Source organism: Zingiber officinale, chromosome 4A (assembly GCF_018446385.1).
Source record: "Zingiber officinale cultivar Zhangliang chromosome 4A, Zo_v1.1, whole genome shotgun sequence".
Taxonomy (NCBI): Eukaryota; Viridiplantae; Streptophyta; class Magnoliopsida; order Zingiberales; family Zingiberaceae; genus Zingiber; species Zingiber officinale.
This window is the reverse complement of record NC_055992.1, coordinates 125,300,498-125,327,271: the sequence shown is the minus strand read 5'-3', so window position 1 is coordinate 125,327,271 and position 26,774 is coordinate 125,300,498. Positions and strand designations below refer to the sequence as shown.

At 35.9% G+C, this 26,774-nt stretch overlaps 1 protein-coding gene across 4 annotated transcripts in view; it reads left to right on the top strand.

Moving 5' to 3' along the window:
- LOC121970992 (myosin-6-like) overlaps nt 1–26,774 on the top strand; it is a 29,334-nt gene that overhangs the window by 1,919 nt on the left and 641 nt on the right. Inside the window, exons 6-38 of one of the 4 annotated variants that reach the window (XM_042522040.1) lie at nt 27–85; nt 234–393; nt 1,625–1,774; nt 1,870–2,006; nt 2,093–2,239; nt 2,379–2,480; nt 5,397–5,454; nt 5,578–5,679; nt 6,791–6,828; nt 6,918–7,044; nt 7,290–7,460; nt 7,551–7,682; nt 8,172–8,281; nt 8,361–8,427; nt 10,047–10,224; nt 10,352–10,445; nt 10,527–10,557; nt 10,843–10,962; nt 11,638–11,736; nt 11,968–12,180; nt 21,092–21,252; nt 21,427–21,532; nt 21,621–21,659; nt 21,742–21,825; nt 21,909–22,079; nt 23,767–23,922; nt 24,047–24,226; nt 24,955–25,083; nt 25,169–25,239; nt 25,332–25,431; nt 25,510–25,566; nt 26,387–26,443; nt 26,551–26,631. In XM_042522040.1, the coding sequence (XP_042377974.1) occupies nt 27–85; nt 234–393; nt 1,625–1,774; nt 1,870–2,006; nt 2,093–2,239; nt 2,379–2,480; nt 5,397–5,454; nt 5,578–5,679; nt 6,791–6,828; nt 6,918–7,044; nt 7,290–7,460; nt 7,551–7,682; nt 8,172–8,281; nt 8,361–8,427; nt 10,047–10,224; nt 10,352–10,445; nt 10,527–10,557; nt 10,843–10,962; nt 11,638–11,736; nt 11,968–12,180; nt 21,092–21,252; nt 21,427–21,532; nt 21,621–21,659; nt 21,742–21,825; nt 21,909–22,079; nt 23,767–23,922; nt 24,047–24,226; nt 24,955–25,083; nt 25,169–25,239; nt 25,332–25,431; nt 25,510–25,566; nt 26,387–26,443; nt 26,551–26,631 (3,687 nt within the window). Of the gene's footprint in view, nt 1–26; nt 86–233; nt 394–1,624; nt 1,775–1,869; nt 2,007–2,092; nt 2,240–2,378; nt 2,481–5,396; nt 5,455–5,577; nt 5,680–6,790; nt 6,829–6,917; nt 7,045–7,289; nt 7,461–7,550; nt 7,683–8,171; nt 8,282–8,360; nt 8,428–10,046; nt 10,225–10,351; nt 10,558–10,842; nt 10,963–11,637; nt 11,737–11,967; nt 12,181–21,091; nt 21,253–21,426; nt 21,533–21,620; nt 21,660–21,741; nt 21,826–21,908; nt 22,080–23,766; nt 23,923–24,046; nt 24,227–24,954; nt 25,084–25,168; nt 25,240–25,331; nt 25,432–25,509; nt 25,567–26,386; nt 26,444–26,550; nt 26,632–26,774 lie in introns of all 4 variants that reach the window. The other 3 variants (XM_042522039.1, XM_042522038.1, XM_042522041.1) reach the window with 3 other exon arrangements.

The following is a 26,774-nucleotide window of genomic DNA, read 5'->3' as shown; positions in this document are numbered from 1 at the left end:
CATTTACTATTTCATCTTTGGTCCAGTCCAATCCTGTGCTTGAGGCATTTGGCAACGCAAAGACAGTACGGAATAATAATTCCAGGTAGTGAATCATTATTTCCTCACTCTTTCTCACTTCTCTGTTCCCTTTTCCTTTCTTAATCCCTTGGGTCAATAAAGTGGAAGAAAGATTTAAGTGGAGGATTGGTTGTCATTTATGATGACCAACGTTGAATTTCCTACCTTGTCAGTCGTTTTGGAAAGTTTGTTGAGATCCAGTTTGATGAAAAAGCAAGGATTTCAGGAGCTGCTGTCAGAACATACTTGCTTGAAAGATCTCGTGTCTGTCAAATATCTGATCCTGAGAGAAACTACCACTGTTTTTACATGCTATGTGCTGCTCCATCTGAGGTAATTTCTCCTCTTGGTAGTTATTGTCCTTTTTAAAATAAATAATTTTTCAGAGAAAGAGATCTAGTTATTTATAATCAAAAACTTATTTACATAAAAAGATTGTTTATTAGTTTCTATTCATCATAAGATCTGACATAATGGGAATTAATCACGCAACAAAAACATGATGTATGTCACAACTTGATTGAATTTATGGATATTATTCCACTATTGTACATCATGCAAGGCTCTACCATTAATGCCCACTAAGTTTTTTAGCTCAGCATGGAAGAAAACCATCTTTTGTTGAGCTAATACATAAAACCACTTAAACTTTGTGGTATTCCTTGCTACTCACAAGAGAACTTGTCTTTTCCTTGTTGAACCTGTAAAACTATCTGGCCTTTTGTAGCCTCATAGGGGGTTGCACTCATCATGCTTGCTGTGTTCATACTACTGTGATACAGCATAGTATATTCATTTCCGTTGGCCTTGTGAATCAATTGGGTAATTGGCCTCAACACTGTCAAGCAAATTTATTTTATCATATCAAGTTGCCTTTATTTTGCGTTGGTCTTACTTGAAGAGATTATCATCACCAATTAAAAATCATAAACCAATATTTGGCTGATCAGTTCACTCTGTGTGCACATATACATTCCTTTGCTTCATTCTTTCACACTTGTATTTTAATTTCTTATGCCTGGCGAGAATTGGAATGTTAAGTAACTATCTTGAGCTGGCCCTTCTTAAGGAGTTGGGCTATCTATAATTTGAGTTCTTGTGATGCTATCCTGACCGTAAAAGGATAGTGAGTTGTTATATATACTATTGTCTGTTCCTAGAATTAGTTCAACTCTAATTATGTGAAACTTATTGAGGTTGGAGCATATCCTATTGTTGTAGTCTCTGTGGTAGCAGGTTTCCCTTTCTACTTGATGAAAGAGAGACCATGTATCCCAAAGAGAGAAAAGATAAATCAAGTTTAATTGCACTCGATATTTATTCCTGCACCCAGAAACCTAGTCCAGAAGTCAATGCTACCATATCAGAGTCTCATGGGAACAATTTAATAATAAATCTTCTGAGGGAACTATGGGAATCTTAGGAGGAGAGCCAGAGCGTGAAATAAGTAAAAATAAAAAAGATACTAAAGTGATTTATTCCCTTTATTCTTGTATTGATCTATAATCTTAGTATGATTGATTAGTTGGCTAAGTCACACTCAGTTGCTGCAATGGGTAAGCAGGACATTGATAAATACAAATTGGACCATCCTAGAACGTTTCACTACCTTAATCAGTCCAATTGCTTTGCACTTGATGGGGTAGATGAGTCAAAGGAGTACTTAACAACTAGAAGAGCCATGGATGTTGTTGGAATTAGCACTGATGAACAGGTACAATTTATCCTGTTTCATTCTCAAACATTTTACATCCTACTATTAAGTATGTAGTTTATTTTATATCTCTTTTTCGTGTATGCTTTATTCAGGATGCAATTTTCAGTGTGGTGGCTGCCATTCTTCACCTTGGAAATATTGAATTTGCTGAAGGAGAAGAACCTGATTCATCTGTACCTAAAGACGATAAATCTTGGTACCATCTAAGAACTGCTGCAGAGCTTTTCATGTAAGTCCACTTCTTATCACATGTCCTATTCATTGCATTTTTATAATCTGTAAACAAATCTCTTGAGAAGTCAAATAAATTTTTAGGTGTAATGAGAAAGCTCTTGAGGATTCCTTGTGTAAAAGGATTATCATAACTCGTGGTGATCGCATTACCAAAAATCTAAATCCTGAAGCTGCAACTCTTAGCCGAGATGCTTTGGCAAAGGTTGTCTACTCACGGTTGTTTGATTGGTCAGTGTCATTGAATTGCAACAAATTTGTGGACATTTTTTGTTAACTGATACTTGCCTTCCAAGAATTTGTTTAAAATATTCAATATTCATTTTGTATGATAGTCTTTAGTCACTATGCTATTTACTTGTGTCTACAGGCTTGTGGATAAAATCAACTGCTCAATTGGCCAAGATCCTGATTCAAAGATTTTGATTGGGGTGCTGGATATTTATGGATTTGAAAGTTTCAAGACAAACAGGTGCTTAGCTGGTATGCTTTTATATTCATCATTGAAGACGCCAAAAAAATCATCATGTTGTGCATCAAGTTGGGGGTTGGGGGGTGCCTCATTATGATCATTCCATTGGTTTTTTGTCTTTTTCTCTATTCTATAGTTCTGAACATCTGTTTTCTGCATTAGAAAAGAAGTTTCCAGCAACATTGCTTCTGTAACTGGTTTTTGTCAAAAGAAAGAAACTTTACGCAAAGTCTTAAGTACATGTATTCCATTAGCTGAAAAGTTGAATTGTTTGAGTCTTGAAACATATGCTTTGCCTGTCCCTATCATTCTTAGATCTTACTAGTTCCTTTTTTTTCCTATAAAAGGAGGAAATTGGTAAGGGGAAAAAAACTTTGGGGAAAAACTCATCTGACTGGTTCCTTGGAAGGAAAGAAAGAGGGAGGAAATTAAGTCTTAAAACTTTATTTATCAAAAACATAGAAAAATAAAAAAGGCAGCATTGTGCACAAAACTATCACCAATGTGGAGTCCCAGGGAAGGGTATGCAGTCTTACTTTGCTTTGCAAGAGGTTGTTTCCGAGATTCTAACTTGTGACCTCTAGGTCACATGACAGCAAATTTACTATGCGCCAAGGCTTTCCTTCATACAAACATTAGGGATGACAATTTCACCCGAATCCGATGGGTAATCCGACATCCGACCCGAATGGAGGAGGATATAGAGGGAATTTTTATACTCGATTATAATAAATGGGTATTCGGATATGGGTATTTCATGTATGGATATGGAGGCAGATGTGGTAAAATCCTACCGATACTCTACCATATATATATATATATATGGGAAAGAAAAAACTTTAGCCCACTTTTCGTCTTAGAAAAAAAAGACTTAGTTTGTCTCTTTATCCCGTCATCAACACGTATCTCATCTTCTTTTCCACGAGAAATGTTCACCTGATCGAAGGAGCGTGAGACGAGGAAGAGCTTACAAGTACCTTGAATTTTTTTTTTTTTTTAAAACAAGAATGGTAGGAAGTAATAAGATGATGGGTAGGATATGGATACCCGAAATTCCAACGGATATGGGGATGGGTATAGATATAATAAATGGGGATGGGTACGGAGGATATGAAATCCTACCCATCGCCATCCCTAACAAACATAGAAAAATAATGAAAAATATATTTGAAAATAAAAAAAAAAAATCATTACTTGGAAAAGTGAGTTTTCCACCTAAATTGGACAGAAACTATATAGAGGAGAACTTGAGAAAGATTTTTTTCTGAGTTTTTGAATGGAGGAAAGTGTTACTAGGAATTCTTTTTGGTAACTTATTTCCTTTCTAGTTTCCTTCCCTCTTATGAAACACCATAAGTATCTTTGCCCTAACATTATTGGAATTTATTCTTGTTAAGAGATAATAGTTATATGATAAATTAGCCTTACATGGGATGCTAAACATTAACTATTATGTTGGAGGCTAACATAGATTACACGTAAGCCTCAAATTATTACACACAAGTCTCTTTTAATGAATGTTTTACATTGTTATTTCTCAGCTTGATATCAATGTAGGTAATTGTTTAGTGTTTTTATTTTTAAATCCCTTTAAGAGGATGCCACAAGTTAATTCAGTCTTCCTCCACCCAACATCGCTTACTTTCCACATCTCAATTTTCTTTAGTTCCTTCACATATTTCACTTTTTAAGTAGACCCACCAACACTTAATGCCCGTCTCCTCATAAGGTCTTGCCAATCCTCACTTCTCTCCTTCTCCTTTCTCCACATAGTTATTTTATTCCCCCTTCCCATGCACTCCCCATTATATATTCTCCATCATCATGGAGTCGAGCTTCATGTGGATTGCAACACACTCAATGTGGGTAGTGTCACAGGATGTCTCAATGTGGATGCATGGTGATCTTTTAATGCCACCATGATTGGTTCTGTATCTCAGTTGTCGGCGACCTCCACAACTGTAAGTTCTAGTTTCAGTCTTGTCACATATTCTGCTTTGTCACACAACCTTGGTACCATGACAGAAACCTACACCTTCTTCCTTGCCTTCTAGCTTCTACCCTAGCACCATGACAGAAACCTACTCCTTCTATTCTCTTTGCCTTCTATGTTCTGCCCTCTTCTTCCCCTATCACCCATGCTTTTGATCCATACTGCCTTGTTGCCACCCTGTAAGGTGTTGAAGGGAGGAGCAACTAGGGAGGATGAACACATTGCTCGACAAGTCACTGTTACAACTTCTTTGCTAGGAGCTCCATTCCATGTGGGAACTTGCCTCCACATTCAAGTTGGCGCTTGGTGTCACTTGAGGTAGGAAATGACTAGTGGCAGATAGGAAGTAACTCTTCATTTCTGTATTGCCAAGTGCAGGATTCGGAGTCATGTGTGTGTTCCAAGTGGTCTACTAATGATTTTAGATTGGGCTAGGTCTACTGTACATCACTTATCTTCCTCTAAGCTTCTTGTATTGATATGGTAACAGATATTTTCCAACTTGTTTTAATGCTTTCACTATATCCATGAAGTCTACCTCAAATAGTTAGGACAAGCATTGCTTGCCAAGAGCGGTATCTCTTTCCTTCACTCACTATGCAGCCTTTTACATGTATACTTTGATGCATATATTTGTTGAAAAATGCTTTTGTTTAAAATTTATACTTATTTCTGGTTGGCTTTATTGGTACAAACACCATCTATTTCTCATAATTCAGACCTCTTTGATCCTGGAGGATAGATATTGATACAGATGCATGTGACGTATATTCATGTTGGAATGTTGATGCCCTTCTACCTACGAATAGTTGTATTTTTTTCTCTCTACCTATTAAACAACATGTAGCTAATCATTTACTTATTTCCCTCCTATCTGTGCTTAAGGCCCCTCCATTTGATTCTAACATATTTATCATTTGCAGTTTTGAACAGTTTTGCATCAATCTTACTAATGAAAAACTGCAACAACATTTTAATCAGGTTTGACATACTAGTATTATCATAAAAACTGGATGAGAATTCCTACTTAGTTGTTCTGCTGAGAATGCAACATTTTTATGTCTAGAAGATGATTGTTAATCTGTTTTCTGCTTATTGCAACAGCATGTTTTTAAGATGGAACAAGAAGAATATACAAAAGAAGAAATTGATTGGAGTTATATCGAATTTATTGACAATCAGGATATTCTTGATCTTATTGAGAAGGTTTGTAATGAGTTTCAACCTAAAAATTTTTTTCCTTCTATAAATCTTTTGGGTTATGTCCGGTGAACAAGCTTCTTTTTTACATTTGCAAGAATTCATCTATATGGATTGCAAATTTCTCCATGGTTGAACTTTGCTATTCTAAATATTTTCTTTCTTTTTCCATTACAAAATTACCCAAGTAAATAAATTGCAAAATCAGTGTAAATTGCTTTTGTGTATCTTGCTACATCTTCAATAGTTTGGTGAACACAGATGAGTTGTAAAGAAAAACAATCTCCTTATTAGTGATGATTATCTGTCTTCTCCCATGCTTAACAGTTTATATCTGACATTTCAAATTGTCCTTTAAGCGAATGAAGGATTATGACCCATAATGGTTTTGTTTCGCACTAAAGACTAGAAAGACCCACTTATTTCTTTGTCAACAATGATCAACAGAAGTTGGAAGAGGCTTTCTAGGAATGTAAAAAATTGTTTCTATCTAGAATCTGGCCTATGCAGTCTGATATCTTGATGAAAGGAGAGAATATGTTAAAACTATCCATGAGCCTCATATATAAATGGTCTGTTTGTGTCTTAGAGTACTACTATATGAGCTATGACTTTTTGCCAAAGATATGTGATGATACACGGTACACCAATAGCAGTAAGATCTAAGTATGCACTTCAAAGATCATAGGAATTTTATGGAAAATTATTTTAGTTAACTTTGAGAATTGACAGATATGTGTTACAGGATTAATTGTTGTAATCAACTTCTAAAATGTCAGAATTGGTCCACCAGATCTGAGTTTTGGACCAGTATATGTGCTAGATAGCATGCTGTAACATGGAACACTATGCCATATTCGATTGTGTACTGGCTTGATAGGATTTACGACATCTACTGTCTATTTTCTTTATAGTAAATTAATTTACATAGTTTGTAACAATGACAGGGAAAAATAGAGAAGACTCCTGTGCTAACTAGCAAATCCTAGGCACTCCTGTGTTTTTTTATTGTTTTATGTGTGGTTCATAGTTGTACACTCATATGCACTTCATTATAAAGTAAATTGAAATTTCAGTATTAAGAGTATATTTTCACCCTTCATTGAACATTTTTCAGAAACCAGGTGGAATAATTGCTCTTCTAGATGAAGCTTGGTATGTATGATAATACCCCTCCATTTTTCTATTTTGTTACATTGCGTATTAATTTTTTTTCAGCAGCTGATGTATGTTCATATTCTTAGTATGTTGCCAAGGTCAACACATGAAACATTTGCTGAGAAGTTGTACCAAACATTTAAGAATCACCAGCGATTCATCAAACCTAAATTTTCACGCTCCGACTTTACCATCCGTCATTATGCTGGCGATGTAAGTTGAAAACCTTCAAACATTTAAATTCAACTGGATTGATTGAACTAAGCAAGTTTTGTTAGCTTCTTTGAAGTGGCAAAAAACTGATTAGTATGCAATAAGTGCATAATTCTGTAGAACCCAGCTTCAGTTTGAACTATGGTTCATAGTCCACAGTCTAGATACGATCTCTTAGTTTCTTCCCCATTTTGAGTAGTTCTTGTGCATGGTCAGGAATGTCATCTTTTCTTAATATCTTTCAGGTTACATATCAAACAGAACTTTTCTTGGATAAGAACAAAGATTATGTTGTTGCTGAACACCAAGAACTCTTGGGTGCTTCAAGGTGTCCCTTTGTTGCAGGTCTTTTCCCATCACTTACAGAGGACTCATCTAAGTCTTCGAAGTTCTCATCAATTGGCTTAAGGTGTAAGGTGAGTTGTTGGTCTTTTCTTTCCCATTTTACAATCTCTGATGCTAATATGCTGTATATGTATGTAACACTTGTGTGCACTTCTTTGCAGCAACAACTTCAAACTTTATTAGAAACTCTAAGCCATACTGAGCCCCACTACATACGATGTGTAAAGCCTAATAATCTTCTGAGACCTGCAATTTTTGAGAACACTAATATTCTCCAGCAGCTTCGTTGTGGGGTAATTTTGCATCCACTTAGATTATTGCTATGTAATTGTTCTTGTCTACCTTGCTCTCACCTTCGTTTATCCCGAACTATTATTTACTTGTAAGACCAAACATTGTAGATGGACCATTCTGCTAGATAACCCATTTGAACACTCCTTTTGTTGCTTAAATGAGTTGATATTACTTGGTTTACCATTCAGCATTTCATTGCCATGAGTTTCAGAAGTAGTTAAAATTGGTACTTGATTAGTTTCTGAAATTTTGGTCTCTATACTATTGAAAAGACTCCTGTTTCTTCTATCTACATGCTTGTTCATGCCAAATGGCATGGTGAGAGCGTGTTGAATTATAGTTGTCAAATTGTATGATTCACGATTTGATAATTTATCATGCGATTCACAGCTCTTGACAACCTTATGTTGAAATACTAGTCATTTTTGTTAGTATAGTTTTAGTGTATCAGTTACATGGAAAGATGCTTTCCTTTTTGTGTCATATAGGGTGTGTTGGAGGCAATCAGAATAAGCTGCGCTGGATATCCCACACGACGCACATTCGATGAATTTGTAGATCGATTTGGCATTTTTGCGCCCAATTTATTGGATGAGAGGTAGTTGTTATCAATCTCAATGTCTGGAAAATAAGCATCTTGGCTTATAATTGGTTACATTTTTTTTTCTTTGTCACAGTAGGAATTTTGATGAGGTGACTGTTACTAAGAAATTGTTAGAGAAAGTGGGTCTCAAAGGTTATCAGGTAAATAAACAAGTTGGCACTAAGAAGCATGATATTGCATTGTCTCCTTGAAAAATCCAATTATCTGCAGGTTCATCCAACATCATCCACATGCTCCATACAATTTGTTGCTAACTTTTTTATGTTTACGTTTGGTGCTTGATTTTGGCTGCTTTGTGCTTTGCTATGGATAAGTCAATACAACATGAAAGGTTTAACCTACAAGCATGCCTCTACGTATTTCATAAGGAACAAGAGCAAAGTAATAGGTTTGGGAAGATGAACAACAAAATTTTTGGGTTAAGTAGCTGGAGAAGGTTATCGCCATTGGAGAAGTTACTGCAAAGATGAAACTACTTTAATTGTTAAAGGAAAATATCCACGATCCACATCAACCATACTTTAAAAACAATTACCAAGAATGTATATATGTTACAGCATCCTCTAAATTCCTTATGCAGTTAATAAAATATTAAGTCATCTTCTAACAGAAGCAATAATACAGAATAATAGTCATATTTCAACTCCTGTAACTTGATATAAAAATTAGGTCAAATAGTTGGGACTCATTGCTTGTTATTCTATAATAATATATTAATATGTAATAGAATAGTATGAGCATAAAATAACCATAAACTCTCTGATCTACCTGACTTTCATTAGCTTTATATGGATTTGAAAGAATTCACAGAGATAAAAAATAAGGGTAAAAAACTAAAAATCAAAAGAGCCTAATTATCAGAATTGTCAAAAGGGCAACCCTTTTAAAAAAAAAAGTCAAAAGAGTGTCCTATCATATTTCTGAAGATGTCCTTATTCCAATAATGTTGTAGCAACTATGGATGTAGCATCTATGATGTAGCTTCTATAACGTGTAAAAGTAAATTTATTCAACTTCGTTAAAAAAATTTATACATAGAGTACTTTTATATATAAAAAAAATTCTTTACCAACTTGGTCAAAATTGCTTCAACATGGTCAAATTCAAAACTATTGTAACAAGGATTAATTGAGTGTTACAACATTGTAGTAGCCAATTGATCGTTACAATATTTTTAGTGTGAATTTGTTCATGTTGAAGCAATTTTGATCAAGTTTGAATTTTTTTTTATATAAAAGTTATTTTTTAACCAAGTTGAATTAATTTATTTTTTACATGTAGCAGCAGCCTATGTCGTAGCTGCTCTAACAATATGCTGGAATAAGAGTATCTTCTGTATTAGAAATATGGTGGGGTGTCCTTTTGATTTTTTGAAAAAGAGGAGCCCTTTTAAGGATTCTGATAATTAGGAGAACCCTTTTGATTTTTGTTAAAAAATATCATTCAAAGAATTTCTCATTGTTTTTTCCTTTTCATTCAGGCTATTATAGTTCCATATTCCATGTATTAGTGGTAGATAGGAATGGTAGAAAGATGTAGTCAATGCTTTTGACTTTTTTCAAAATGTCTTTGTCCAAAAAAAAGTGTGCAAATAGATTTTCCCTATATATTTTGCTAATTGGTATCCGTAGTGGGTAAATTGTGCCCAATTACTTAAACAGAAGGAAGAAATTTTACATTTGTCAAGCTGCATATTCTTGCAGAGACTTGCCATGTTTTAATGCTGACAAAATTTTAATTGTACTATATGGATTTCTAGATAGGCAAAACAAAGGTGTTTCTTCGTGCTGGTCAGATGGCTGAATTAGATGCTCGTAGGAATGAAGTTCTTGGACTCTCTGCTAAGAAAATTCAAAGGAAAGTTCGATCCTATTTGGCTCGCAAACATTTCATCTTACTCCAAAAATCAGCTATACTGTTACAGACTGCATGCAGAGGTAATATCAAGAACAGTGCATTAATTTAGTTGGTTTAGGATATGTTCCCTCTGTATATTTCTGCATATTTGATGTCCAGAAGGATTAATATGATTGCACTAAAAGTAAATTTCACCCTCTGTTGAAGGTTACAATGCATGTCGACATTATGAAAAGATGCGTAGGCAAGCTGCTGCCTCAATAATCCAGGCATATTTTCGCATGCACCTTGCAAGGAAAATGTACACCAACAACTGTCTTGCATCTATTACCATTCAATCTGGTTTACGTGGGATGGTTGCTCATAAAGAATTTCATTATAGGAAACAGACAAGAGCTGCAATAATTATTCAGGTACAAGTACATTGTGTTTACTTTTACCTGTCAACAAAAATTAACAATATATTGTTGTATTGGTCTGTTAAGAAGTGACACTTTTCAGTTCCATGAATCTATCCATATTCATAATTATTGTTTTTTTAGTTGAATATCTTCCCTAGCATATGCATATTCATTCATCTATAAAATCAACCTATTTCCAGAAGTATTTATTACATGTGTATGTGCTGGATGCTTTAGTTTTCAACACTAATTATCTTTTTCCAGTTATTGTGTTAAGTCCATATGTCCTTTTTTCAGAGTTATTTCCGCAGACACTTAGCGTGCTTGTGTTATTTGAGACTAAAGAAAGCAACAATTACGATGCAATGTGCTTGGAGAGGAAGAGTTGCTAGAAGGGAACTACGAAAACTTAAATTGGTATTTTTTTTTCAACTTCAAATATACTTTAAAATGTTCCTATATTATCTCGTAAAGTTTTGTTGTACAATTATGCATTAGATTGTGCCATAAGAAAGAACTTGTATTTTCAAGTAAGAAAAAAGGTTTGCTTGCAAATCTAGAGCAACCTGATAGTTTACTGAGGAGCAGATTTATAAAAAAAAAAGGGCAGCCCGGTGCACGAAGCTCCCGCCATGCGGGGTCCTGGGGAAGGATCCATTGTACGCAGCCTTATCCTGCTTTTTGCAAGAGGCTGTTTTTAGGATTCGAACCCGTGACCTTTTGGTCACATGGCAACAACTTTACCGTTGCGCCAAGGCTCCTCAACTTTACCGTTGAGGAGCAGATTTATGAATATGTAAAATAGTTGAAATGCCTCATCTTTCAAGTACACAACAATACAGCATATCTTATCTTGAATAGTTAGCACACTGAAGGCTTATTTGTAATTTGAATAGATAAAGAGAAACTAATGTAAAATTATTGTTGTAAGTGTCAAATGGATAAATTTAGAATGTTGCTGTCAAATGTCTTTGTTCTCTGTTATTCAAGTTTACTACCGATGAAAAACTCACTTATTTGAGCAAAACATTTGTGCGTTTACATTTACCTATTTTGAGCATCACCTTACATTTTTTTTTTCTTGATTTTTAGGCTGCAAAAGAAGCCGGTGCACTCCAAGAAGCTAAAAATAAGTTAGAGAAGCAAGTTGAAGAACTCACATGGAGACTACAGCTGGAGAAACGAATGAGGGTTAGTATAGTGTAAATTTTCAGTATTCTTTATCAAAATTTTGAAAAGTGTATGAAGATAGGTGTCTGTGGCTGCCATGCATAACTCATCACAACATGCTGGCACTTTATGCGTCTGTGGCTTAAATATATTTTATTGACAAAAAGTGAATATTTCAATGTAATTTATATTTAGAACAAGTATGACTACAAATGTTTAGGCCCTTCTCATACCATTTACTTTCATTTGTAGCTTGACCTGGAGGAAGCAAGGTCTCAAGAAATTACAAAGTTGCAAGTAGCCTTGCAGGATATGCAACTACAGGTTAAAGAAACAAAAACTATGCTTGCAGCAGAGCAAGAAGCTTCCAAGAAGACTGCAGAAAATGCTTCTTTGGTACATGAGGTCCAAGTTATTGATACAGATTTGACGAATAAAATCACAGCTGAAAATGAAAAATTAAAGGTGAGTTTGGTCCCCATAGTTATCCCTTATGAATTCTTCACTTGCCTCTGCTACAAAACAAGTCTAAGCACAAAGAGTAAATAAACTTTTATTACTTCCAATACAATGCTACTGGCCTATATTTCAAAATCACCTGTGCTGGTGATACTTATTAGTAGGCCTATATTTCTTTGGATACTGCTTTATATTGCTATATATAACTATTATTACTACTACTACAAAAACAACCAAACTTTATCCCACTAAGTGGAGTCGGCTATATGGATCCTTTACGCCATTGAACTTTATCTTCTATTATATCGTCTATACTTAAATAAATTTTATCTTGTTTTATTGTTACTATCGAAGTCTTTTTTTGGTTTTTCTCGTTTGATATGTGTGTTTGTCATAGTTTTATATCGTCTAATTGGAGCATTTATTGGTCGTCTGTACATATCCATACCATCTTAAACATATCTCTCAGAGTTTTCCCTCAATAGATGCAACGCCGATTTTCTCTCTAATGCTCTTATTTCTTATTCTATCAATCCTCGTATGTCCACACATCCACCTTAACATCCTCATCTCTGCGACTCTCATTTTCTGCTCGAGTCATAATCCAACATTCAGCGTCATATAATATAGCAGGTCTAACTGCAGTTTTGTAAAACTTTCCTTTAAGCTTTAGAAGTACTTTACGGGCACATAAAACACCGACGATCTTCTTCATTCAACCATCTTACTTATATTTTATGTAAGACATCTCTCTCAATCCCTCCATTGTTTTGCAAAAATGATCCTAAATATTTAAACCTCTCGGTTTTGGGTAACTCATCATCTCCTATCTTAACAATTGTCTCATTACGTCTAATATTGCTAAACTTAGATTCCATATATTCTATCTTTATTCTACTAAGCCTAAAACCTTTCCCTTCTAGTGTTTCCCACCCAGATTCTAGTTTAGTATTTACTCCTTCACATATTTCATCTATCAAAACAATATCATCTGCAAATAACATGTACCATGGTACTGTGTTTTGAATGTGTGCAGTGAGTTCGTCTATAATTAGTGTAAAAAGATAGGTATATAGAGCTAATCCTTGATGTAATTTTATCTTTATTGGAAATGTTTCACTTATTCCGTTTGAAGTCTTTACTCTGGTCGTTACATCTGCATGCATATTCTTAATTAGTTCAATATATGTTATGCTAACATCTCTCTTTTCTAGAATTCTTCATATAATTTCTCTTTGGGCTCTATCATAATTTTTTTTTTAAGTCAAAGAATACCATGTGTAGATCTTGTTTTTGCTCCTGATATTTTTTAATTAGTTGTCTGAGAAGATGTATAATTTTTATTGTTATGTGCGTAGATCTTATGATCATTTATACGTGTTTTGACGCACATTCACTTACTTTATTCACGTATATTCTATGCATGTTCACCTCTCTCAGCATATATTCAGCATAAATACTCTTTTGTTCGGGGATCTGTTCTTTGTTTGGTTTTGTGTTGACAGGGACAACTTTCGGAGCAAAAAAAATAGCGATTGTCGACGCACCGGAACGAGGCAGAGAACATGGTCGTGCAACCTTGCACGGCCGTGTGGCCAAACAGAGGAAGAACAGTGCATGACCGTGCAACTCTTGCACAACCGTGCGGCCAACCAGAGATAGATCTGTGCATGGTCGTGCAAACTTGCACGACCGTGCCCCCACGACTGCAACCAAGCAATGCACGGTCGTGCAATCCTGCACGACCGTGTCCTAGGAGCAGTGCCCAGAGCCACATGGTCGTGCCAATTGGCACGACCATGCAGCACGACCAGAGACAAAAGAAGGCACGGTCGTGCCAATAAAAACTTGTTACGAACCGCAAGTGCACGGATGCGTCGTCAGTAATATATAAGATTGTCGAACCATGGAGACTGTTGATTAAGCGCTAGAGATGTCACAAAGTAAGTTATTGTAGGTGCAGCGGAGGCCGGCAAGAGGGGGGTGAATTGCCTGAAAAATAAAAACTATACCCTGCTCGTGCTTTCAACTCAAAAATGCAATAACAATAATAAAATAACTGAAATAAAGAAACAGAAATAAAACAAAGACTCAGCAATTAACCTGGTTACAACCAAGAAGGTTGTTAATCCAGGGCGATGAAAAACGCACTAGAAAAAGTCTCCTTTACTGAAGGCGGAGAAGTCTTTTACACTCTAACAGCTCAGAACTATTGCTAGGAATGACTATAGAGTTGATTGAACAATTGATGATTAATTCCTAGGTCCAGGGGTCCTTTTATAGTCCCTGGAAAGTCTATCCCGTAGGTCTAAGACGCCTCCAACTGAGGTCCAAGGCGCCTCAGGTCGAGTGAACGGATAAAACTCTATCCGGTCGACAACGGACATTTTGACCGGGATGAAGGCGCCTTCATCAAGCCTTGAAGGCGCCTTCAAGCCATGATGAAGGCGCCTTGAGCTGCCTTTCCAGCTCGTTTTCTTCTTTGCTTCAACTTTCGAAGTTCCGTTCTTTTGGGTGATTTCGGCCAACCGAAATAGGGCTCACCCGAACCCAGTTTCCGGCCTTCTCCTCGAGCAGTCTTCCGACTTGGCTTAACGTCCCTAGAACATCGCACACGTTTTTCTCGCCCACCGGTGTACTCTTCCGCAGCTCTCTCGTCCTTCGGGCGCACCGAGCCGGTTGACTCCCTTCCCGTGTCGTCCTTTTCGCTAGCTGCGTCTTCCGCTCGACTTCCTGCGCCCCTAAGCTCATGCACACTCAGACACAGGGATCAAACACAAAACAGGACCTAACCAACTTGATTGATCACATCAAAACAACCACGGGGTTTAACAATCTACACGGTCGAAAGTTGGCTTTGACGCTTACGAACTAACGAGTGTGATTAAAGAGAGGGAAAGAGGGTTGAGACGAAGAGAGAGGAGAGAGAGAATTGATCTTGGAGGGAATGAGCTTTGGGAGATGGATTCTAGGATTTCGGTTTCATTATAATACTAGGAGATATTACATAGATTGCTTAGTTTCTACCCTCTATGTCCATGCTCTTGCAGGAAGTTAAATTGGTCAATATCCCTAAGTATCGTATAGAGACGATTCCTGTGAAATCTTGTAACGGTTAACCCCTGTCACGAGAGCGTCTTGGTAGATCACAGGAATACATGTCTAGTAGATAACAATAAGGATAAAGGTAAAGATTTGGTACGGTTTCCTACTTCCTTATGGAGAAATTGCCTCTCCTTTCAAGAGAATGTCCTAGACGTCCGTGAACAGGTTTTCCTTATCACTAGGGCCTCTCGGGTATACGATCTAGAACACTCTTTCTACAAGAGCAGCAATTCCTAAGGGATTGTTTCTCTTTTGAAGGGAACGTCCTAGACGTCTGGAAAGGGTTACCCCTGTCACTAGGACACCTTGTCAATACGCTCTAGGGCATCCCCTTTGCGTGATTAACAATCCTCCACATCAATCAACAAAGCGTGCAAAGGAATATAAATATGTCACACACACAATTCATCATGAACAAGGCATTAACAAATCATTGAATAGAAATATGGCGAATCTACATAGTTCTACATCTCCATCATATTGCAAATACTCCCTAATCCTAGAAGAGGTCTACTCCATTGCGAGGGAAGAACAACCTCAAAACATAAAGTAAAGCATACTTACAACCCTTAATGTGAGAAGAAGGGGAAGAAGAGATGCTTGCCGAGGTTTCCGATGTCTTGGAGATGCCTCCTTGCTCTGGAGATGGACGGAACGTCAAGGGATGGCGGTGGATGAAGCTCTAGGGTTTCCCCCGGAGAGGGACAAAGTCCCGAACCAAAGATGTCCCCAAGAATAGGGTTCTTGACCCTTTTATAAGCTAGGGCACGGGCGCCACACGGCCCGTGCCACGGTCGTGCGAGATCCGCACGGCCAACTACCTCCCTTCGGGTTGAGTGGCACGACTGTGCTAGATTTGCACGGTCGTGTCTTCCTTCTGCACTGGTCGTGCACGGCCATGCCAATTGGCACGACCGTGCCTTCTTTTGTCTCTGGCCGTGCTGCACGGCCGTGCCAATTGGCACGACCGTGTGGGTTTGGGGCACTGCTCCTGGGACACGACCGTGTAGGATTGCACGACCGTGCATTGCTTGGCTGCGGTCGTGGGGGCACGGTTGTGCAGGTTTACACGGCCATGCACGGATCTATCTCTGGTTGGCCGCACGACTGTGCAAGAGTTGCACGGTCGTGCACTGTTCTTCCTCTGTTTGGCCACACGACCGTGCAAGGTTGTACGGTCGTGTTCTCTACCTCGTTCCGGTGCGTCGACAATCGCTGTTTTTTTTTATCCGAAAGTTGTCCTTGTCAATACAAAACCAAACAAAGAGCATATCTCCGAACAAAAGAGTATTTATGCTGAATATATGCTGAGAGAGGTGAACATGCATAGAATATACGTGAATAAAGTAAGTGAATGTGCGTCAAAACATGTATAAATGATCATAAGATCTACGCACATCATCAACCTTCCAAGCATAAACACAAATTGATTTTCGGTCACCATGGTCTTTTTCTTTAATCTTTTTTCTATTACTTTTTCCCAAAGTTTGATGCTATGACTCATTAATTTAATACCCCTATAGTTTGTATAATTTTGTACGTCTCCCTTATTCTTATATAAGAGAACTAGAGTACTTACTCTCAATTGATCAGACATTCTTTTCATTTTCAATATTATGTTAAATAATTTTGTAATCCATTCAATGCTTTGTTTCCCTAAGCACTTCCATACCGCCATCGAAATATCATTTGATCCAACAACTTTTCCATTGTGCATCCCATTTAAAGCTTGTTCTACTTCTTAAGTTTGAATTCTACGATAAAAATATAAATTTCTATATTTATTTGACCTATTTAAATTACGTAAGTTAAGTTGGTCACCTAAACCTTTATAAAAAAGTTGATGAAAATATCTCTTTAACCGCTCTTTTATTTCTCCATCGTTTACCAGTATCCTATTACATTTATCTTTAATATATTTTATTTAAATAAGATCTTTTGTCTTCCTTTCTCTCCCTTTAGATATTCTATATATATCTCTTTCCCCTTCTTTTGTATCCAATTTTTGATATAATCATTCAAAAGTTTCATTTTTTACTTCATTCACTACTTTTTTAGCTATTGTATATATTTTAAAGTTTTCCTTGTTCTTACAAATATATAATTCTATAGAAGCTATTCGTTTTCCCTTCACTTTCTCTTGTACTTTCTTATTCCACCACCAAGATTCTTTACTTAGTGGTGCATGTCCCTTTGACTCACCGAGTACACACTTAGCTATTATTTTCAACTTTGATACCATCTTATCTCATGTCGTATTAGAGTCACCGTATATTCAACCTAATGTTTATACTTTTATCTCCTCCTTAAATATATTTTGCTTCCCATCTTTTAACTTTCACCATTTAATTTTAGGAGTCGTATATATTTTCTTTCTATTAACACTATGCTTGAGGTGTATATCCAAAACTACTAACCTGGGTATTTAAGCTTTGTGTTGGGTATTTAAGCTTTCTCCAGGGATGACTTGCAATCTTTACAAATTTTTCCATCCTTCTTCCTAACTATAAGAAAGCCAATTTGCGATTTATTATTTCTACTTTTGAATGTGATTAAGTATTATTCTCTTTTCTTAAAAAATGTATTAACTAATATAAGGCCATATGCTATTGCAAAATCTCATATAGGTTTCCCTTCTTCATTTCTCATTCCAAACCCATAGCTCCATGTACCCTCTCATATCCCTCATTTTCACTTTGACATACCCATTTAGATCATTTCCTATTAAAATCATTTTATTTGGCGGAATGTTTTGTAATACTTCATCTAAGTCGTTCCAAAACTTTAATTTGGTAGCTTCATCTAATCTTACTTACGATGCATATACGCTAATTATGTTCATAGTTTTTTCGCCACTATTATCTTAAGGGCTATAATTCTATCCCATTTTCTAACTACAACTTCAATCTTTAATTAACTACTACAACAATATCCACTCCATTTTTTACTTTACTCTTTTCTGTGCACTATAACCTAAAACTTGAGTTTTGTATCATTTTTGCTTTCTTGCCTATCTATTTTCTCTATTAGTTTTCCTATTATATTTGTCAACCTATGGTGTGAAAACTCTTACCCATTTAACACTACACCCAAGTTATCATGGAGATGTAGCGGTCTTTACCGATACGTTACAGTCGGACCCTATAACGCGAACTCTTACATATTTAGCACTACACCCGAGTTTTGGAGATGTAGCGGTCTTTGCCGAGACGTTATAGTTGGACCTGTAACACGTTCCTTTTGGGGAACAACCTAGCATTAGTACAATAATTTAATAAATTCATTCATTGAACATTTGTCAACCCTCCTTTATCCAGGCTTGAGACCAGCCATGACTGGCTGTATATACCTATTACTGACACCAATTTGGGTATACACAAACTTGGATAAATAATTTTTGTAGTCACATAATTCTACCATCTATATTTCTATTACGTAATAATATCTTCTTGGTATGCTTGGAACAAATAAAAGGTATTATCTACAACTGAAACAAAGAGTTATATTTGCACACTTATATTAACATAAAGGAGGATTGAGGAAAGATGTAGAAATGGCAAAGTCTTGTGGAGGGGGAGATTGATTGGGTCAAACAGCCACTTCTTTCCTTCAGCAGCGTAGTGGTGATTACTAAGCTTGGTAAATAATGAAATAGTTTTTTAACTGAAAATTCATTGTAATTAGGTTTTTTTTAATTTTAATACATTTTGGTAATTGTCCTAATTTATCTGTTGAAGTTTAATAATTATTAAATTTTAGGGAATAATTTAAATTTGGTTAAAGTTTAATAGGTATCTTTTAGTATGATAGATGTTTGATTCAGGGGTATTTCTTTTCTAGTTAGTTGATATTGAGTTTATAAAAGTGATGTCATGTCTATGTAATATTCAATCTTTGATTAATGAAATTTCCTCTGTGTAATCGATGTATGTGTTTATGCTTTATTTGTGAGATAGTTATTCATTTGCCTCATCAAATCTTGTCACCAAATTCTTGTATGGTTCAATGATTTAATATTGGTGTTGCATCAACACTTTATTACCCAGGTAGTGTTTGATGGGTGGAACAATTGTTGAGACTGAGGATGAGGAAAGATGAATAACAATTGTTATGTTGGGTTGGGTTGGCTAAAAGAATTTGAAATAAGTGGAAAATGAGTAGAGGTAGTGATGAGGTCATTTTGTTAAGTATTGGCTTGGACCACATGAATCATAGCTTGTCAAGATCTCTTGTAGTTCATCAAAAGGCATCACTCTCTTCAAATTCATAGCTTGAGACTCTACTTCCAGCTAAAGTAAGACTAAACTCCCTTATTTGTGGGGTTCAATTGTTGGCCCGAACAAGACAATGTTGGGGTGTTGTGTTGAACATACCAACACATTGTGCCGGAGGCATCAAGGAGGAGGAGAAGGGAAGGAAGCAGAACCCTGGTTCGGGAAACCCTCCTGTGAGGAGGATTCAAGCGAAGAGGAGAAGTCGTCTCGTGGCATTGGTGGAACTCTCATATGAGTAAGCAGTCGTTGCACTGGAAAAACCCTCACACGAGAAGTCTTCACACTGGTAGGACGCTCAAACCAGGAGGAATATCTACTAACAAAGTTCTTACTTGATCTAAAAGCATAAGTGAAATGCGATTATTAACATTAGCTCCAACTGCATAAGCAGCAGAGCACAAGAAGAATCAAGGAAATTCCAGAATAGGACACTTAATCTGCAAGTATCCCCCAAATGATTCTTCTAGTAAAAATTCACTAGAGTTCTGACACCCTCACCCTGTTTTCATAGACTTGAAGCAGCAAGTTATTGATAGGGAAGAATCATTTGGAATTTCTACTAGTGAATTTGTCTTATTTCTACTCATTTAAGTTTTGACCATGACACCCAACCCAATACAAGAATTCAAACCATGCTTTAACTTTGTACATTTTGATAATTGCAGACTAAATCTATGAAAACAGGGTGAGGGTGTTAGAACTCCAGTGAATTTTTGATAATTTGATGCTCCAAATGTACATTTTCAAATGATTCTTCTAGCAAATTATTGATAGGAAAGAAACAACGATAAAGCATGATTTGAATTCTTGTATTGTGTTAAGTGACATCCCAGTAAATTATCAAAATGTACAAAGTTGAAGCATGATTTGAATTCTTGTACTGGGTTGGGTGACATGGTCAAAACTTAAATTAGTGGCATTCAATATTGTTTGGCACAGACAATCTTTTGTCTATTGTGCCAAAGGGTATCATAGTGTCACTTCAGGGAACTGGTGGTTCAAAATTGGGTCATCCTTACCTGTTGTTTTGAGTTTTTGAATGATAATGATAATTAATTAGATTTATCTGTGTTTCCAGGTTAGTTTTGAAAGTAAATCTAGGCAACCCATTTTGGACTAATGAGAAGTAAGATTTTACTTGTTGCGATCATTTTGCAAAAAAAAATAAAATTTGTCAGACTTGTTTTCTTTTCAATTTCCAAACTCTTTTCTAGAAAAGGAAAATCGGAAAGAGAGAACTGGAAAATGTTTTAGGAAGCAAACACATACTAAATATTCAAATTGGACTTGGCAGCAAGTACATATTGATCAAGCATCAGGTTGGTTAGGCATACTTGATTTAGTGCAAAACATAGTTAGAATAAGTTTGCCTCATTTTACTCTATTTCTTATTTTCTACATGAGTGTATTGTATGCCTTCCATGACCTCTTTGTTTCAATTGAGAATAACATCTTGTGGGTATTGGGGCCAAGTGTTGATATGCTATGCTTTGTTTAGTTTTCTTTTTTGCTTGCATAATGTTTGGTATGAATTTCAGGCTTTGGTGAGTTCTCTTGAAACAAAAATTCAAGAAACAGAGCAAAAGTTTGAGGAAACAAGTGCCCTAAGTGAGGAGAGGCTAAAGAAAATTCTTGAGACAGAATCGAAGATTGATGAGTCAGAAGCAAAATTAATTGATCTGAAAACATCAATGCAAAGGTTTATATAGTTATTGTCATTTTTTGTCTTTAGCTTGACATTATGATTTGAATTTAAGAATCAAGGTAGAAGTGTAGAACTAAAAAGGTTTGAACTTGAGTCCAGAGTTGTACCTTGATTCTTAGACACCTTTTCTATTCCACAATGGATTAAGTTTGTATGTTCCTACTGCAGTCTTCAAGAAAAGTTGTCCAATATGGAATCTGAGAATCAAGTACTGCGACAGCAAGCCTTAATCCTTGCATCAGTCAAAAACACACCCTCTACCCCATCGAAACAAGTACTTCTGCCCTCTATAATATCTCCACCATATCTTTGCAAATTTTTTTCTCCTTTCATTTTCACTTGCATGTCGTCATTACTTGCAGAGTATGGACAACCTTCCGCACCAATTTATGGATCATAAGGTCTGCAACAGACGCCGGTGTCAATTTCTCTTTTGACTTCTTCCATGAGTTGAATTGTGTTACTCCTGCATTATTTTTGCAGGACCTACCAAACGCTCCTCCTCCTATTAAACACATTGCCAAGACTGATTCCAGGTTGAGGAAATCTTATGTTGACAGGCCGCAGGTAATGAATGTTTCTTATCAAGGTTTAATTTATGTTATTCCTATTCTTTGATAGGTGATTCACCTACTGTGTTTTACTCTCAGGAGAATGTTGACATGCTGATCAAATGCGTGGTTCAAAACATTGGTTTTGATGAAGGAAAGCCAGCAGCTGCAGTGACTATATACAAATCTCTTCTTCACTGGAAATTATTTGAAGCAGAGAAAACAAGTGTTTTTGACCGTCTTATTCAGATGATTGGCTGTGCAATTGAGGTTCTTGTATACTACATAGATCTCTGTTTATTTAGTTCCAACTACAACTATAATTGTTGTTGCTAGTTGACCTGTTCTTCCTTTTGAAAATGAAACACACGTTGGGATGTCCAAAAAACTTGAACAGCCTGGCCTGACAAGTATTGGGTTGTCAATATTTGAAAACCTGATCATACTGTTTTTAGTTTAAAGTAAATGAAATACATAACTATGAAAATATTTCTAAAAATCTGATTTGGTTAGAATCTTCAGAACAAATTGACAACAAATTATCCCAGTATGGTAGGCACAACCTAATTTGGTGCTGGTGAAACTCAAATTTGCTTTGCGAAAGAACCTCTGAGTTGTCTTTGTAATCTAAGCTTTTATTTTATCTTTTTTGTTAATTTCCTTTCTATTTTCCCAGTGCACAGTAGACATCTCAGCTGATGTTGGTTAGATTTCTTTAGTAGAATTTAATTGACCCAGAATCAATTTTCAGCACGGACTGACCAAAATAAAGGAACTTCAGTTGGTCTGATATTAGTTGGCTATTCAATACTGATTGCAATAAGTCGGTCCATAATCTGGTTGGGACCAACTTATATTGCACGTACTGTTGAATTATTCTGGTATTCTAAAAACCCACAGAGCCTTGAATGAAATGTGGCATAAACATATTGTTGTTGGTAAATGGTGAATATGCTCCTTTCACACTATATTAGTTTTCTTTTTTATATATACAATTTCTGTATTTATTCTTTATACTAAACTTTGTGCCCTTTAATTGAGCAGTTAGAACTTTATGTAGGTAAAACCAATTCTTCTTGTGATTGACTTTTTGTAGACCATGGTTGAATAGTCACTTATTCTTGCCACATATGTGCAATACAGAAGATCATTAAACTTATCGCACTGTAATTGATTTGTCCCGTGGATGGAATATGTTCTTCTGGTGATATTTAAAAGAATTTTAAAGAGCCAAAGTATGCTTTTAATTACTTATGCTCGGACAAATTATTTGTAGTTGAATGATCAACTTTGACATTAAGTTCTTTGAGCAAAAGATATACAGTATGTTGAATCATCTCAGGGTACAATTTTCTGGAAATTTGGGAAATTTTTGACCATGCAATTTGAGAGAAAAAAAAACATAGAATAGGGTCTGGAAAGGATGATCACTTTGGTCAGTTAAGGGCATAAATTTAATTCATCCAGCCTATAGTCAGAAGCCTATTTCATTAGTTCTATCAATTAATATATATTTATTTATTGAATCATATATTTTGCTTTCTAACTATTTGTTGGACAGAGATCAGAACTCAATTAGATGTCTGGTACTTGTTCTTTTTATTAAGTTATTTAGCAGACTAATTTTAAGTATTGGTCCCTTACTTTTTCAGCAATAGCAAGATCCTTTACTTGTGTGGGTGTACGGTGAAACAAATTTACATTTTCAGATACTTAAATGCACTTTTTTTTGTTGATCAATTTGTATCAGCATTACTTGTTAAATTCCTTTGCTCTTTTGTCCATTAGCATATGCTGTGGCCTATATATCTGTTTTATTTATACGAGTCGGATAACTGTTAATTTTCTTTGCACCCTTTTCTGGTACCATCTGATGTTGCTAGTCAGCTATATCTCTTTTATTTTATAAGAATTGTGTAACTATAAGGTACTCAACCCAACTAAATGTGTGATGCAGGATGATCAGAGCACCGAACACCTAGCTTATTGGTTGTCAAATTCATCTACTTTGTTATATCTCTTGCAAAAGAGTCTAAAAGCTGCTGGTGCAACTAGTTCTACACCACGAGGGAAGCCTCCAACACCAACATCATTATTTGGGCGGATGACACAAGTATGCAATTCATCTGGTCTTTTCTTTGATATGCAAATTTGTTGTGAATTTTTCTTAGTTACTGAACGAATTCTTCAGTAAATGTAAAATTCATCGACTTCATTTCTTGTGTAATGTGGTGCAGGGGTTCCGCTCTTCTTCAAACATTCCTGTGGATGAACTTGCTTTTGTGCGCCAAGTAGAGGCCAAATACCCAGCATTGCTGTTCAAGCAACAGCTCTCAGCTTATGCTGAAAAAATTTTTGGGATCCTTCGTGATAATGCAAAGAAAGAGTTGAGCTCATTAATTTCACAGTGTATACAGGTGAGATGATTTTCATATCTCCGTGGTTGTTAAAAATTTGCCAGTCATCGTTCATCACAAAACTAAAGTTCTTAAATATGGGCAAAATCTACAATTTCATGCTCTTAACACCACATGCATGAGCAGATTGCATTAGGTGGCGCATGCTCTAAGACTGACAATCTTAACCCGGAGTGTAATTTTTTCTTTTGAGTATTATGAGTATCAACATTGGCAAAATTTGTGCACATCTATGATTCCACAAGCACGAATTTAATAGCCATTCATCATTAGGAAATGTGTATATTTTATTATCTCATATTCTACTTGCCTCTGCAATTTAGTTTTACATAAATTCTCTGACTGCTTATCTATAATGCCTGTAAGTGTTCCACTCGTTCTTTATGCTCTTTCATTACTCAGATACTATTACATATATCATGTCCTACAGTACATACAGGTTAAATCAGTGTTTGGTGCAATATGCTTTATGTTTGGAGAAAGGTTTAAATACCAGCCAGACACTAACTTCATCAGACTGGTGTGGCTGGTGTTGCTATAATCGGAGAATATATATACCAACTTGTATCTCAGAATAGCTTCTTTTAGATGATATTCTTGGCTCTAATAAATGCTACAGGGACATATTACCATTAATCACATTCCAAGTTATAAACATGTTTGATGGTGTCTTAAGACCTTAAGCGCACATTTATTTACTTTATTGATAAAAATTTTTGAAACTGAAGGTAACTAGGACAGTAAGAGCAAAAAGTATGCTGAGAGGGCGTTCATTTGGAAGTAATGCTCAGAACAGCCCGTGGCAAAGCATCATCGACAATCTTGATAATCTCCTGGCAGTGTTGCAAGGGAACTATGTAAGGATTGTTTTGTTGTGTATAAATTAGGAACAAATGTTTATTCTGGCAATTAGGTTACCTTTGTTTGTATGTTGTATTTTAGGTACCCGAGATTCTTATTCAGAAGTTCTTTGTTCAAGTCTTCTTCTTCATTAATATTCAACTTTTTAATAGGTGACTCTCTCTCTCTCTCTCTCTCTGAATATTGAATTTCAAATTTATTTACATGCCATTTGATTGGAGTATGCTACTATATGTTGTTATAGTCTTCTCTTGCGCCGAGAATGTTGCTCCTTTAGCAACGGAGAGTATGTGAAATCTGGTTTGGATGAAATGGAATTGTGGTGTAATAAATTAAAACCAGAGGTAATTACTATATATTTATATTCTTTAGCTGGTAGACTCTGTATATACGTCTAATATTTTGGGTTTTCTTAATTGTAGCTTGTTGGATCATCCTCGGATGAACTGAAGCACACAAAACAAGCTATTGGTTTCTTGGTAAGTTCATTTCAATATACAGTGGTTTGTCAATCTACGTGGAGCAGTCGTCTCTTAGATATCTGTAAATTCTGTGCACCATTTTCATGAATGAATCATTAACTAATATATAATATCATATCATTCCATTTTATTCTCGAGTGTAATTGTAGTTTGTCCATTTGATCTGTTACTGGTGTATATTGAGTTGGTTATTCCTATTAATTACACATTTATTTCTCAATGTGGAATTACCCCCAAGAAGATTGCAAAGAAACACTAGTTGATGTAATTCTATTTCTTTACTATTAAATTTAATTTTTGGTGGTTATACTTGCTACTTGAGAAGAACCTGAGAAGCTTTTAAGTGAATATTAGAGTGTAGATTCTTAGTGTCGTCAGTAATTCACAAAGCTTCTAATTGACTATTGTCCACAAACATAAATCAACTCGGCCCACTAGTTTTGCATACTGATAGTTTTGCATACTGACTGTATGAACTATGTTAATCTGTAGTATTGATTTTTTTTTTTTACTGTTAGCTCTCATTACAATCAACTGGCTTACTTCCTTTGCTAGAATGACGACTTAAACTGTCAACGTGTGGTGGCACTTTATTTCTAGAATCAGATACATGTTCTCCTATCCAATTTGTGAAACTTTGAGATATTACATATTGCCAATGACAGTGAGCATCCTGCCTTTTATGAAAGGACACAACTGTCATGGGATTTCAAGTATTGTTAATTCACTTTCTGAAATATTCCTGTTTTTAGTTTGGAATAAAAAAAATAGCAATACTGTGTTGTTTTCATCTGATGGTTCTTGGTGTCCTCTGCAGGTAATATTCCAGAAGTATAGGATTTCATACGATGAGATAGTCAATGATCTCTGCCCGGTAAAGCTTACTCTTATTTGCTCAAACCCATCAGATGTGCATCGAGTACTGAAAGCATGCCATTCGAATATTTTTGATAGTTACTTGTGCCTCCAATTTATATGCAGGCGCTGACTGTCCAACAGCTGTACAGAATTTGCACCCAATATTATGATGACAAATACAATAGTCAAAGTGTTTCACCAACTGTAAGTTCAAACGACGGAATCTTTGCATTCTGGAATTCTTCAGTAAAGGAGATATTACATTAAAATCATTCATGTGCTAATCCTCTTTACTTTTCCTGTTAGTCTCCGAATTCCATACATAAGCCATTTAAAACCAATAATTT